The sequence below is a fragment of the Drosophila melanogaster genome, chromosome 3R (assembly GCF_000001215.4).
Source record: "Drosophila melanogaster chromosome 3R".
Lineage (NCBI taxonomy): Eukaryota > Metazoa > Arthropoda > Insecta > Diptera > Drosophilidae > Drosophila > Drosophila melanogaster.
Window position 1 is genome coordinate 7120930 of NT_033777.3, and position 14592 is coordinate 7135521.

The 14592-nt window shown below is 40.6% G+C and overlaps 5 protein-coding genes, 2 non-coding genes and 1 pseudogene across 13 annotated transcripts in view; 5 read left to right on the plus strand and 3 right to left on the minus strand.

Annotated features, from left to right (window-relative positions):
• The window catches only part of Alh (Alhambra), a 29590-nt gene extending 26334 nt beyond the window's left edge, over nucleotides 1–3256 (minus strand). For 3 of the 5 annotated variants that reach the window (NM_079526.3, NM_001275403.1, NM_001275399.1), the window contains exons 1-3: nucleotides 2975–3256; nucleotides 346–824; nucleotides 13–209 (exon numbers count right to left, since the gene is read on the minus strand). In NM_079526.3, coding sequence (NP_524250.3) covers nucleotides 13–209; nucleotides 346–824; nucleotides 2975–3009 — 711 coding nt within the window. In that variant the 5' untranslated portion in view covers nucleotides 3010–3256. Of the gene's footprint in view, nucleotides 1–12; nucleotides 210–345; nucleotides 825–2710; nucleotides 2810–2974 lie in introns of those variants that run through there. The other 2 variants (NM_169171.2, NM_001275400.1) reach the window with 1 other exon arrangement.
• Nucleotides 3257–3618: 362 nt separating this feature from the next.
• On the plus strand, nucleotides 3619–5574 carry CG10098 (uncharacterized protein). Its single transcript, NM_141437.4, has 3 exons — nucleotides 3619–3877; nucleotides 3946–4133; nucleotides 4490–5574. Exons 1-3 carry the CDS (start codon nucleotides 3731–3733, stop codon nucleotides 5214–5216), a joined length of 1062 nt encoding a protein of 353 aa, NP_649694.1. The 5' UTR covers nucleotides 3619–3730; the 3' UTR covers nucleotides 5217–5574.
• Nucleotides 5342–7098, minus strand: CG10068 (uncharacterized protein). The gene is made up of 2 exons (NM_141438.4): nucleotides 6644–7098; nucleotides 5342–6543 (listed from the first exon to the last, which is right to left on the minus strand). Exons 1-2 carry the CDS (start codon nucleotides 6891–6893, stop codon nucleotides 5843–5845), a joined length of 951 nt encoding a protein of 316 aa, NP_649695.1. The 5' UTR covers nucleotides 6894–7098; the 3' UTR covers nucleotides 5342–5842.
• A 59-nt stretch (nucleotides 7099–7157) lies between these two features.
• CR42875 lies at nucleotides 7158–8237 on the plus strand (annotated as a pseudogene).
• Nucleotides 8238–8390: 153 nt separating this feature from the next.
• CG31248 (uncharacterized protein) lies at nucleotides 8391–9979 on the plus strand. Of its 2 annotated transcripts, none has more exons than NM_141439.3 (4): nucleotides 8391–8633; nucleotides 8696–8748; nucleotides 9245–9433; nucleotides 9488–9979. In NM_141439.3, exons 1-4 carry the CDS (start codon nucleotides 8591–8593, stop codon nucleotides 9956–9958), a joined length of 756 nt encoding a protein of 251 aa, NP_649696.1. In that variant the 5' UTR covers nucleotides 8391–8590; the 3' UTR covers nucleotides 9959–9979. The 2 variants fall into 2 exon arrangements, with proteins under 2 accessions (NP_649696.1, NP_001262333.1); NM_001275404.1 differs by having other exon boundaries at nucleotides 8536–8633.
• On the plus strand, nucleotides 8935–9006 carry tRNA:Gly-TCC-1-1 (transfer RNA:Glycine-TCC 1-1). Its single transcript has one exon. It is a non-coding gene; the product is annotated as a tRNA-Gly (tRNA).
• A 38-nt stretch (nucleotides 9980–10017) lies between the features above and the next one.
• tRNA:Gly-TCC-1-2 (transfer RNA:Glycine-TCC 1-2) lies at nucleotides 10018–10089 on the minus strand. Its single transcript has one exon. It is a non-coding gene; the product is annotated as a tRNA-Gly (tRNA).
• A 541-nt stretch (nucleotides 10090–10630) lies between these two features.
• Nucleotides 10631–11766, plus strand: CG31493 (uncharacterized protein). 2 transcript variants are annotated; one of them, NM_169174.3, is made up of 3 exons: nucleotides 10631–10826; nucleotides 10897–11079; nucleotides 11141–11766. In NM_169174.3, the coding sequence occupies exons 1-3, from the start codon at nucleotides 10746–10748 to the stop codon at nucleotides 11615–11617; spliced, it is 741 nt and encodes a 246-aa protein (NP_731135.2). In that variant the 5' UTR covers nucleotides 10631–10745; the 3' UTR covers nucleotides 11618–11766. The 2 variants fall into 2 exon arrangements, with proteins under 2 accessions (NP_731135.2, NP_001189190.1); NM_001202261.1 differs by having other exon boundaries at nucleotides 10897–10981; nucleotides 11127–11766.
• The last annotated feature ends 2826 nt before the right edge of the window (nucleotides 11767–14592 follow it).

Below are 14592 nucleotides of genomic sequence, written 5' to 3' on the forward strand. Positions count from 1 at the left end.
TCACATACGCACCAGTTTGCTGTAATGGTGCTGACAGTAGCCGCAGTACTTCACATTATCCAGATAGTTACCAGCCTCCTCGCAGAGCAATCCAAGGCTCTGGGCGCAGGTGACGTGGAACTGCTGCTTGCAATTCGATTTGTTGCACTGCATACAGGCGCCAACATTGGCACGATTTGGTTTGCCAATTTCCTGGCAAATATAGCAAGCTGAAAATGGAAACGGATTGTAATTAATTATTGCCATTTAGCTAAGGCTAGTTTAACAAACAGGGGTTATAATTTTTCAATGAGTAACATTTTTTAAATAATATATGTAAATATAAAACATTTAAACATAGCTTACTCTTCGAGTACCGCTCCTGCGGTATTAATGACAATATGATGGGCTCCATGGTGGTCACATTCCCAAATCGCACCTCTGGGATGTACAGGGCGCAAACAACGTGCGCCCACCCGCTATTATCCGTCTTCTTAAGGGCGCCATCCCGCGAGGGACATAGTTCGCATCGGACGCGAGAGGTTCGCTCCTGGGACTCGCACTTGCGACAGTACCAGGGTCCAGTGGGAACCGTCACAATGCCATAGCACGCCTGGTGCACTGCCACAGTACAGTTCTGGCCGTCACAGTAGACGAGCGGGTTCTCCGGCCACCCCCGCTCGTCTGAACAAACGCAACAGCCGCCCACCATCTCCTTCATATCGTCCAACTTGAACTTTTTAATCTTGACCAGCTTCTTGTTCAAGCTTGTGGAGTGAATGGTGTCGTCTTTGCTGGAGTCTAGCTCCAGTTTCGCATTGAATGAAGACGGAATTTTGTTGGAGCTGCAAGTATATATATATATATATATATATATATATATATATATATATATATATATATATATAATATAAGAATTTTCCTTAAGTAAAAAGAGGATTTTTAAAACTCAATATATTTGGGTCCAATTAACGTTACCAGAGGAGCGTTGAAAGTTGAGCGAAAAGTTGAACATACATAAGTATGATGCACTTACGAATCTTCTGAATTTTATTTGTAATAGTATTTCTAATAAAAACAACGACTTTTTACCAAATTTGTATGGAATTAGCAGTAAAATTTATAAGAAATTTATTTGTTCAGCTTTCCTTATCAAGAAAATAAGCATGCTCTTTACTTTTTTCTTTCACATTTTTGTAATAATTTAAAGAACGTAGAGTCTATATAAAACATTTTTTATCAGAGCTCCGCTCCACCCCGCTCGAAGTCGACGATCTTGAGATAGAGGTTCCGGCCTTTCTCGTTATCGATAATATGCTGCTATCGAGGCAGGTGTCTATTGGCAAGGTCATTCGCACTCGGTTTTTCCACAATAACATCAACAAAAACAGTAGCCCTATAAAATATTATACCTAATTGTGCGCTTGTATTTACAACTTGGCCTTCGAAGCGAGAGCGAGAGAGATGGCACATGGAGCCCCGTTCGCAGAACATTTACACGCACACACAAATAATCTCTCAATGTCAAGGTAATTTTGCCGCTGCTTAATAATACATGCTAATTATGTATGTCGAATCATTTAAATAAAGACGGCCGAAAATATAAACAGCTATGCCACCGAATATTGATAGGAGGTTTTAGCACAGCAATACGAACAACAAATATTTTTAACTTTCACAAAACGGGCAACGCACACACAAACACTCTCTTCTGCGGCATTCCGTGGGCTGGTGTTGGTTCATTGAACCTGATTTAAATGGGCTACCAAAAATAAAACAGGAAAATGCAGCCCTGCCCCGAATCCAATTGGATGTCGATTTGGTCCCAATGTGCGATCGAACGCAAATATGTGGGTCGCGGAGATTTCACAACAACAACGGCAATTATTATAATAATAATAATAACGGCATGCGGGTGCTGTTTCTGTTTCATTCATGCATGCGCATCTGTGCGAGAGATCGCGGCGGAGGAGAGTGCGGGTCTAGTTGTACCGTTATTGGGTCAGCGTGTTGCCAACTGCCGAAAAAGAAAAACGCAGCCAGCGTGTTGCCAACAGCGGGTTAGCTGGAGTTCTCTAACTTAACGGTGTAAAATCACACACACTTGGCCATATGAAACGAGGCCGCTCTGCACGTTGCTTTTGTAATGAAGAGCAATGCACTTTCGACACAAGCAAACACACACTGTCGTCAGGCAGAACAGATACATACACACGCACGCGGGGAGATGCTACATTAATGTTGACGAAATGCCGGAAAAGGGGGCGCGCTTTTGGGGGGTGGAATACGGGTGGGTGTGTGTACATGTATATATGTACCCCATTTAAAACATCCTTCGGGGGAGTTTTTGGGGACTGGAGGGTAGTTTCTCCCAGTTTCCGCAACTCGTCTCTTAAAGCACTGCTTAAATTTCCTTCAAATTGTGTGTATACCCGTGGCTTGAATTTATTGATTTTTATGGGCAATTGCTTTAATTTCACTGGCCAGCAGGGCTTTAAAACGTCATCAGCGGTGTGCCACCAAACAAAAAGAAACTAGTTTCACGGCGGGGAAAATGCGCGCGGTCAAAGTCGTCAAGCAACGCACAACAAAAACAGAAAATATCTATTTTTTTCAGGGAGCGGTCTATCGAAAACTTGAAATTCTTTCGACTTTCTTGCTATTTTCACGCAGAGGTTTCTTATTGGCCGCTAGCACCCTCACAGAATATTGATTTTCTAAATTTCTTTACCCAATTTGGCACTTTAAATAAATGGTTTCCAGCCCGCAGCTGTGGGTTAGCGTTTATCTAGCTTTTCGTGGCTTTTCTCAGCACTTTTCCGCGTCTCACAGTCTTCACAGCCGCCCACGAGTAGCAAACGCACGCAAGTAAAATAATCAACACTCAAAAAAGGCGCTGAACAACACCATCCACCAGCGCAACAACAACACTGTGTGCGCGAGTATTTACAACTACAGCTACAACAACACCAGCAGCACACACCACTCCACACACCTTGTAACTTGTTTGTTGTTGTTTCGCTCGCACATCGGGAGCGAGCAGTGCGGGCGCGAGAGGGAGACAACACCACCTGCTCTGTATACAAATGCAGCTTAGTGGATACAATTTTGCTGGATGCGCGGTTTTTCCAATTGCCCGAATATCGCGAAAAGCTTGCAATTCCGAGACGTTCCGCGTTTTCCTTCTATGCAGACAGGTTTTTGAGCATTTTAACGCCGAAACAAGAAAAACCTCGGTTACCAGACGAATGGGCAGATTTCTAGCGATGGGTACTTTATCAGAGAAGGGTAAAATGCTTAGAGATGGGATGCGACTTGTCTGCATTTTTCCAGATTCAAAGGAAAACCCGATATTCATTATAACTTCCCTCTCTTATTCAATGCTGCTAATTATGGTGTAAATGAAGGTTGTAATTTAAGTAAATCGAATTCTTATTGGTGTTGGATCATAGTATTGTCAACATTAATGCTCGTCATTTAAATAATGGAGATGTATAAGGAAATATTTTATATATAGAACACTAAAATACCTAATCCTTATAGTTCTTTTAGAATTCTCCATACTAAACAAATAAATAACGTCCGATGTTGCCAGACGAGTCAACGGCTCATCGCCACGGTTCATTTCCACGATATATATTGGGCAGTGTTGAATAACGTTTGAACCTTAAACAGCTGTGGGAAAAATCAATTTTGCAACTCCCTCGCGCACTTCTGAAGAAACTTCTTCGCGAGAAAAGCACGGATAAAAATGACCAACGGTGACTGCTTTGTTGTTCTGCCCGAGAACTGTGCCGAAGGAACTTTGATCATCGGTCGCAATGCGGAGGACGAAAAAAACGTCAACGTTGCTTCGGAGGTTTGCTTCTACGATGCCACCGAAGTGCTTGAGGGGAAGGTAAAGACAGACTCCTCCGAAAACGAAGCTCGATCAATGACTCACCACCCAAACACCTCACATTTCAGACTGACGGTGGAGCTTCTGCCGAGACAGGCGGCGATATGTTGCGTGTTATATTGCAAAAACCGCAGCCGGGTCTCTGGGGTGGGGACTTCGGGGCCAATGAACGCGGAGTGGCCCTAGGTCTTACCTGGGCGGCAGGTGAAAACGAGGCCAAGGACAGCGACAGCCTGCTGGGCACGGATATAGTGCGGTAAGTTCTCTTTCAATATCTGCGTATCAACAAACTATGCACAACAAAGCAAATTATTTGCACTTAATATAAATAACTTTCATCACTAAAAATGTATGTACATATGAAGTCTATATAATGCAGAACGTAAATACTTATTCAAAGGATGACATTTTGTGGCTGATGTTTGTAATTAGCATTCCAATCCTTTCGTGTCCTTTAGGGCTTATTAATGCTTGAAGATACTATTATTTCAACATTATTTCATAAGTTAATTAAAAACGAATCAATCAGAAATTTAATGTTGTCGAGAAACTAAGGCTTTTACAATTATTATAAATCATGAAATAATAAATCATCTAATAACTTTTTTGTAGCTTGACTTTGGCTGTCGCCAAAGATGTGGACGATGCTGTAGACCGGATTGGAGCTTTGGTGGCCAGTCACGGTCACGACAACTCCAAACTAAACTTCATCGCTTGCGATGCAGCTGCTGCCTGGCTTGTGAGTTGCTCTGGCAAGGTATGGGCCGCTGAGAAATTGGAGGCCAGCTTCTTGCGTTTGCCCTCCGGAGGACTGGCTGTGACCACTGTGGTGAACAAGTCAAGCGAGGGATTAGATGACGCTGCCAGTTTTGCCGCTGCTCACGATGCAGAGGCCCAGGCCCCGGCAGTGGATTGGTGTGGTCCCAAGCCAGCTGGCGATGGAACATATACCCAGCACGACATGTTCGAGACGCTGCGATCCGCCAGTAATGCGAGCAGCTCGAGGGCGGCTACCGTTTCGGTGCTGTCGGTGAAGGGAATCTCATGCCATTGGTTCACCGGGACGCCCAATGCCGCCGAGTCTGTGTTTAAGCCGTTCGTTTTTGCCCCAAATCCGAGGATCTCGCCGCTAACCCAAGTGCAAGCGGAAGCGGACTTGACGTTGCTGCACAAGCTACACTCGCAACGCAAGCCGGCCGCCTTGGAGCACTTGCGCAGCTTGGAGCTCTCCTGCGTGGACGAGCTAAATAACTATTTCTCTCTGCAGGATCACGCCAGTGACGAGCTGGACGAACTGCTCAAGGACTGTGTCGAGGCGGAAGTCAAGTTCTATCGCTAGACCAACGAATACTATCTATATGGATACTCCAAAAACTAGCTTGCAAGCTCTATTGAGCATCGGGATTTGACTTGAGCATTCTTATGGCATTACCAAATAGGCTTTAGTCGTCAAAATATTTTCTTGTGCAATCTCTACTGATTTTATTTCGTTTAGTTTTTATGCTTTTGCGTGATATTTAAATTATTATTTATTCTGTCTCAGTGGGCAATCTCCGACTTGAATTTAAAGTATTATTGTGTGACATTCCAGGCTTAGTTTAACGATTTACATACTTGCATTCAAATATATATGAATACATATACAAATATACATTATATATGGCTCTCAAATAAACGCATAAAATCTGCATTTATACAAAAATTAAAAGGGCTTGTCGTATTTGGATACTTATTTTAGGATTCCTTTTTTTTTTATTACAAAGTGATTTAGAAGCGAAATGAATTGATAATTTAAATTGAAAAATGACAAGATAATTATTTTATTTAGCCCCACTCTAAACATGTATTTACAAAAATGGTCAGCCTGATCTGATTCAATCAATTCCCAATATCGTCAGAGTTAGAAATTATTCAGATACAGCGAGATACAAATTCATTTTCACATTAATTGACCTATTCGTGTTTTTAGACGGATTCTACAACCAAATTGGTCTTAAAAATAGTGCTATCATTGTGCAAGGCCTCTAGTTTTGTAATTTCAAATGACTGGTAAATCTCGCGGAAGTCCATAATGTTTCGTGGGTCGCTCTCCATCCAAAAGCGGTCAAACTCGAAGAACAGATAGCAGTACAACTTGTGGAAATCCTCCACGGTGCTAAAGTCCTGTCTGTGCTGCACCACCAAATTGTAGAAGTGGGTTTTGGCGGCGCCCGTTTTCACTAGATTGAAGGCCATGGAGGTGAGGTTAATGCCGACAATGGCGTAGGTGTAACCCAGGGTGGGATGCATCGAGTGCAGCAGGACATGTTTGGCGGCGTCGTTATAGGCAGTTGCAAAGTAGAGAAGGTTCTCTAGCCCGAGCATGCCCATTCCCCGAAAGTCCGTCTTCGGATCGTCGCCCTGGAAGCCGATGTCCTGCCACTGTTTGGTCACGCGACCGGTGAGGGGAGTGTCTGGCATCAGCAGTTGCCACAATCGCAACAGCTTTTGCTCGTGGTCGAGGTTATCCGAGTCGTATTTCTCCGCCCGCAGCTGTTCCACCTGATGCATCAGTCTGCGGTAGCCCCAGATACTCGTCACGCATGTGCCGAAGAGCCGAGCAAAATCCGGGTGGACATTGTTCTTGATGCGTTTCGCCTGCATCACAATGCGAGCAGCGCGAGGAGCTGAAAGTATTGGGTAATGATTAATAATATTTAACTTAGTGTAAGCTTGTAATGATTATGGTGCTTTGTGCACAGAGATTATACTATTCCTTGGACTAACCGAAATCCAGCAGCTCCGCGTTGCTCACATATGGCGCCGCCTCATCAAGGTCAAGTACAAGTCGTCGTATCTGCGGCCTTTTGGACAATGTGAGGGACCTTTCCACCTGGCTGGTTCGGCTGGCTCCGGCCTTCGCTCCATAGCAAATCCTCTGGAGCTCCGAGAGCCTGGTGAAGGCGTGCAGGAACCACTTTATAAAGGGCCTTATATAGCTAAAAATAAAAGGCAGTATTCGGTCGAGAATAAACATTTTACTAAGGCGGCGAAGAGAACTAATTAGATTTCCCGATTTCGTTTGTTTGCGCCCGGTTGCCAGGGCAACACATCAGGATTGGCTTTTGATCACAGCCTTATGTTTCTATCTACTATATTGCACTTTTGAGAGTTGTCTTTAGAAAGCTTTTATGATTGACTCGCAACAATAACAAATCCAATGTATTATTAAAAAAAACCAAACAGCTGATCAGGCAGTGTTGTAAATAGCGGAAATATGGACGGCATTTGAGGTATTCTTGATAACATTCTGAAGTTTTCTTTACTTTAAAGAGGCACTTTAATTATGCCTTAATTCTAATCGTTTTACATATAGTTCTATAATTGAAAATAGATTTTCGAAAAGGATGGAGTCCCCCTCACATGCTTCTGCAACTATTTACTTAACATTCTGCTCAACAAACGGTCACACTGCTGTTATAATCCTAATTGCTTACTAAGAACTTAATAGTGTAAGCAAACTCTGTTTGTTCGTATTTATATTCATAAATTTGACAGAATTGGACGGATTGATTGAAACTCCAATTACGTTCTTCGCCCCGATATTGATTTTGATATATTTGATATATTGAGTTTTCTGAACTTTTCTGGTATTGTTAAAATTTTTCCTGTTTCCAGCCAACTGACGGCTCAACCAACTGATTCTCCAGGACCTCAAATACTTTCCATCAGTAGCATGCGACACATGATGAGTCCTGCTGAACCGGGAGGCTGGTCACCTCAACTATTTCGACTAAAGAACTTGGAACAAATAGAGAAGATGGAAGAGGAAATGAATGATCCCATCAAATCATTGATTTAAGTAAATTTAAACATTCAGTTTGAGCATTCTTTATAAAGTGTTTTCTATTACCTAGATTCAAACCATGCGAAACATTTTGAAACCCGGTGGTTCGGTGGGTCACCCCGACCTGGAGGTTTCAAAAAACAATTTCATCTTATACTCGCCCTAGACTTTTTGGTTGATTTCAATTTTGACGGCATCCACAATAAAATACATCTCAAGGAGTTTGGAAATTTCAACAACGCTTTGTTTATAGCACATACATATACATATATGACTTCTTTTTTAAATTAAAATTCATTAAATTTCAGAAGCTCAAAAGCAGGTAGAATATTTTAGAGATGACTACGTCGCTGAAATCAGACTGGCGTTCCGAGTTTACAAAAATCTCAGGCATAAAAGTGCATCAGATACTCGGAAAAAAATTAAAGAAGCCACAGTCCTCATGGAGCCCGAGGTAAAATTGGAAAAGGCTTTGTATACAGAATGATATAAGAGTACCGATAACTTTTTATTTATACAAGCGAATTTATAGTTAAAAGAGTTGTGGGTAAATAAACAAATTTGTAAATAAGGTCTTTTATTTGTTTATCAAGCTTAAAGCGTGCAATTGCAATGTTACGATTGTACAACTAAGACTAAATGCGCGTTGCATATCTCTGATTATTTTAAAGTGCTCTATTAAGTTCGCTTCGTTGACGGTATCATCTAAAAACTCGCGTGCCCATGCGATTAGATTAGATGGCGTCTATGTGCTAGGTTTTTAAAGCTTCCATTTAAAAATATATGTTGCCTAGTCGTAAACCTGTATCGCTCAGTTAGTGACCACCACTGGACGCGGTTGCTTCTATACTTTGCTAGCTAGCTGGCTGACCGATAAGGCATTGAGAATGCGGATGGAAAACGGAAGACTCTGGGGAACGTTGCACGACGGTGAGTGTCTTGCATACAAATAAATATCCACCACTTAAGTTTTTGTATATCTTTATTTGCAGGCAAATTTGAGGTGCGCAGTGTCACTCACTCCGACCTGGAAGAGGCGCTAGATGTGAGTATGATTCCGAGGGACTCCCATAATCATGCCTATCAGCCATAAAAAAGTTATTTCTGGGATAAAGACGATCAAGAACTAAGCTTAAAGTTCAAACAATTTATATTGCTTGTGTAGTGCAAATTTGATCATCGTTAATTCATCAGAAGCACAAAACTAATTTTGTGCGTCAAACTCGACGTGGCGTCGGTGGTGTAATGGTTAGCATAGTTGCCTTCCAAGCAGTTGACCCGGGTTCGATTCCCGGCCGACGCAGTTCACTTTTTGTATTTTTTTCAATTCTTTACGGCATATTAATTTTTTATTTTGTGAAATGAGAAAGTAACTTAAGATTTAAGGAGGGCTAAGAAATCGAACATTATATATATGTATTCACAGATATATATTAGTAAAACCAACATAAAAAGCATGTTGTTTATATATTGAAATCTAGTTCCGCAGCTCTTCAAGAAATGATTTGTTTAGAACTTTTTTATAATTGTGCATTTTACAGGTTCTTGACGGCTCATTCTTTCTCAACGAATCTGTGTGTGTTGCCTGTGAAATTAATTTGCCGGAAAATCGGCAAGCTCGTTTGGACTTGCGAGAGTTGTGCAGAAAAACCGCTCTGGATGGTGTCTCATTGTTGGTTAAAGAGGCGGATACGGGTCGCGTAGTGTCCGTGTCGTTTAATAAAATTCAGGTAAGATTCGATTTTTATTTAAACAATATTAATCCTAATGTGTCGAAAACACAGTATGCACCACCACCTGGCGAGGATCACTTCTTTTTAAAATTCCGGAACGAGGAAGTTAAAAGTCCTCAGGCAAGGCGTCTAATGGACTTTATGATCGAAGTGGATGGAAGAATTGATGTGTGTGCCATGTTCAACATGGTGTGCTTCTGTGAACTGATGTTTCTGGCCACTTTACCGAGCCACGAGCGATTGGGATTGGGTCGATCGTTGTCCCAGTTCACAATTGAACTGACCAAGGAGCTGGCCGAAGGAAAGGGCCTGGAGGATATCGATGATAAACTAAGATCAAAACGCCCAGCTGCCGTCACCGCACTCTGGACCTCTAGATTCTCTCAAAAGGTTGGAAAAGCAACAGACTTTAAAGTGATCAACACCGTTTCTTATTCGGAATTTGAGTACAAAGGGAAGAGATTTGACGAGCGAATTAACCTTATTCACAAGTTTTGCGAACATGTCATCTATAAATTTTAAAATACAAAAGTAAATGTTTGTAAAAAATTTATTTGTAAATTTTTGTAAAAATTCGGCTGTGCGTCGGCCGGGAATCGAACCCGGGTCAACTGCTTGGAAGGCAACTATGCTAACCATTACACCACCGACGCCATGCGAAGCTAATGTGATGTTTTCTTTCTTGTCTGGTGCACATCCCATACGTAATTTCTCGTTTGATTTGATATGTCTCGTATCGATAGTAGTTACTATCGGTATGCGGTCACACTCAAAATTTCAGTTAAATTTGAATTGCTGAGAGGGAAACCAAGTAAAGATAGTTATTAATAAACTTTCTTTTGAAATGCTTTGTATCGTTATGCTCCGATTCTCTCTTAAAGCTTAAGCGTAAAATGTTGTTCTTTATGTAGCAGAAAGTTTTGTAAAAAGGTTTTTATCTTAATTCGCTATTTGCCAAGTCTTGCAAAATTTTAAATTATTTTTAAATGAATGTTGTTTGTTTCGGCAGTTGAAATTGGTAATCAATGCTATTCTTCAACTGCTACAAATAGTAGCTTTTTGATACGTTGTATCTACTAAAACTTCGTTACGAATATATTTGACGCTAAGGAAATTGCAATTTTCCACATTAATAGGGGGATTTATATTGTATATGGTATTTAGATATACGTTTATTAAACAGCAAGCTGTACGTTGTACTAGATTATATTAGCAGTCCGAATAAATTAAACTTTAATCGGGCTAAAAAATTAAGCGAATACGATTATAGAAATTAATCGTCATTCTTCGTTCGTTTGGAATTCGGGCGATGAAGGACTGCGTCGAAATTTTCGAAGGGGAGTTTGAGGTCCTTCGTGTAACTCCACCGCTTTATGATGAAGTTGAAGAGGTATGCATCTGTTCAGGGTTAAATCTTTACGCTTAATAATAATACGCTTATAATATTGTACTGATCGCAGCTGCTTGTGAACATTTCGATCAATTATGAGTTCGGATGTGTGATCGCTAAACTTAAAGACTCTCCGTTGGCCATTGCCGAGCTAGGTAAACTAATAAGGCACATCATATCCCGAGGAATATCATTCGCTATACGACACGTGGAAAGTGGCAGAATTGTGGCTGCAATCGCTAATATAATATTTGTAGGTACCAATTGTATATTTGGCTTTAATCGTTTATATTTTTTTAGTGCACCCAAACCAGAATACAAAGAGGAAAACCTCATACTACGACATTTGCGCCCAGATCAAGAGTCCAAACATGATAAAGTACATGGAACTTTGGGATGCTGTCGATGCGAGCTTTAATGTCAACGAGCACTGCCAGGTGGACAGCACGGGAGATGTGGAATACATGGCCACTTTGCCGGAGTTCAGACGACGTGGCCTGGGCCACATCTTATGCCAGCAGTCCATCCAGTTCGCAAGTCTCTTGGCCCAGCGGAAGCTTCCTCTTGAGATACTCAACCAGCTGCCTGAGGAGATGCGGATTGAAAGACCGCAGGCCATTGTCGCAATAACTACATCCCAATCCTCGCAAATAATGGGCAGACAATTGGGAATGAAAACTATGCATAAGTGGCATTTTTCCGAGCTGAGGTCCTTGTGCGGAGCGATGGCGGAGTCCAATGGCGCAGCCCAGGCCTTTGAATATGCAGAACTGCAAGTAGTAAAGTTTTGATGGAAACCTAACGCGCATTCTGACTAGATTCATAGATTAGTTAGTAAAAGAAGATAGTAACGCAAAAGTTCTTAAAAAACGGCATTTAATTTTTATAATTACGAAAAAGCTCATTCTTATATTATTGGAAATAAAACTAAAATCCAACGAAAGAAACACCTTTTAACAGTATAATTTAATTTGTTATGCTTAATTAAGTATGTTGCTATCATCTTAGGTACATTTAACACTGTATCAGCATTTTGGATGACGAGTTATACCATCTACGGGTAACACCAGTTTATAGGATGAATTTTTAAATTACCTGTAAATCAGGTACTGACTCTATTATCAAGCAGTGCGGAATTCCTATGCTTTATTGTCAATCTGAAGGATTCGCCAGAAACGATCAAATTACTCCGGACTTTAATAAGGCATACAGCTGCCCTGGCCATCATTATAATTACTCGGTTATAACAGCAGATTCCCTTTACTTCAGTATTATGTCCCAATTCAAAAGTCTAAAAATGGTTAGAATTTAGAGATGAAGTAAGTCCTTTTTGGTACTTTGACCATGTTTATATCGGAAGCCTAAACGGTTAATTTTATCCTGAGATGTTCGCCCAACTGCCCAATAAGCTTGTAGATCTGGTACCATATATACGATGCTCACATCCTTATTACATGTAAGATATGATAGGTCTTCAAGTGGCTCATCGGTGGATAAAGTTCGAGTTGACACACTGAGTAGGTATTAAATTAATTTAAATTCATCTCCATTTTCTAAAAAAAAAAACAAGTATTACCTAACGAATAGGTAATTTTAGACAAAATCTAGTCTTGGTAAATATGTATGTGTTAGCAGTTATCTGTTTAACAATCATCGTGCGAAAATGTTCACGTGCGCATACAAAATACATAGAAGAAATATATAAACATTTTCATAATTATCAAACATGCTTCCAATCAATGAATATAAGCAAGTTTTCTTTGGAATCCCTTATAACATTTACATTTTTTCAAGGGAATAAGTGGACGGATTAAAAATGCACTTGTTCCATTGAAGATTTAGGAAAATTCAGGCCACACAAGAACGTTGTTTGAGCTGTCAGTGAATCCAAAATGGTCTCAGCCCATATGGGTCGTTAAAAATAAAATTGAATAACTTTTCAGGACGTTTGAAAAGTTTTAATCCTTGCAAAATCCACTCAGTGCTCAACGCACCCCTTTTTAAATGTCTGTCCTCAGTGCTGATGTCAATTTTTGCACTTTCGAACGAACTTCTCAAATGAGATTAAAATTTACACAATTCAGGACTCGGCGAGGCGTGCACTCGAAGGGATTTCCCTGAGTTTCCCTAATGCCCGGTGTCAATACAGCGAATGGACTTGGATGGACTGCAGGCCAGATTTGCTGGGTGAGCAGTGTGATAAGCATTTCGATCCTACTTTGGCTTCACCTCAACAATGCACTGGGGTTTTTAATTAGAATTCGAATAACAAAAAATGGAAAGTACCTAGCCAACAGAGGAGGGGAGAGGCCAAGGGCAAATACCCTTGCGGCAGGGCAATTGCGTGTAATGATATCGCAGATCGCACAGGATATACAGGATATGCGTATATAGGGTTGTCTGCCAAAGAGGCGGTTACGCTTGATTGTGCTATATGACGTGTGCATAATTCGCCGAGTGCCGACCAGTTCGGCTAATTTCAGTTTGGTTTTTAAATTACAGACAGTATGTTTAATAATAATATAGAACCTGCTATAGCGGCCAAGAGTGTGAGAATTGAAATAACGAATTCTGAAAACGATACAACGTTGTTATTTCAAAACTGGTACATTTTCATTATAAGAGCCGTATTAACTAAAAATAAATAATAATGATTAACAATTTTTTTTTAATTATTGTTCTTTTTATATATTCTATAAGTTTTCTTTACCATGCTGTGTGACTTAATGCGTTTATTATATAGTGAGGTATTTGTATTTGTATGTGGGAATAATGGAAAACATTGTTGCAGCGAAGGACATGAAAAATCGAAACTTTAATTGTTGCCAATTTGTAAAATAATGTGGTGTTTAACGAATGGAAAACCGATAATAATTCAACTATCGCGGCCTGTGATCTGCTGTAAAAACCTAAAAGCTTTCATCCCACAAATCGACCCAGCGAAACAACTTGATAAAATTGAAAACTAATTTGTTTATACAGCTGCACAAAACGAGCAGCGCCGGCAACGATAACAACGCTGAAACAAAGGCGAAGGATTGGGGGTAGGCGGCAGGCTCCTGGCGAAGGCAAAACAATTTGTTTATCATGGTAGCCTTAGTGAGGTTGTCTGATGATGAGGCAACAACACATAGGACAGGCGCAGGAAAAAGGACAACAAACAAACAGAGTTTCAGGACGAGGAGAAGCAGGACGAGGATGAGCACGGCAACGCATCAGGGGATGGCAGCGTACTCGGGAATACACAGAAAAAATAAATTCAATGGTTTAGTGAGCCGGTACCCTACAATTTTAAGAAAACAATGTTTGTTAAAACTAATTGCGTTTAAAAGGCAAATGCGTCTTAGTATCAAAGACTGTTCAAAGCAAACGAAGAACGCAACGGTTGATTCCATCGACTATCAGATACCCGTTAATTACCACGAGATCGCAACTTTCATACGGAGGGACCGATATACGGACAGACAGACAGGCATAGCGTGACCAACTCGTTTAAGGATCCTAATTAAGATTACTAGATGAAGACTCCAAATAATTAAAAAAAAATTTTTTAAAGCCACAAAATATTATAAAACCTTTAAAATATATCAACAGGAAAACATATAAAATTTAAAAAACATTTTTGTATCCATTGACGTACATTTTCTTCGTCGAGTGTATAATATTTTGACACCCTTGTCTCTGGTGAGCCCCGAAAAATATGCAGTACATAGTGCAATCGGCTTTTAATGGAGTTGTTTCAAAAAAAAAAAAAAGGCAATGAGGA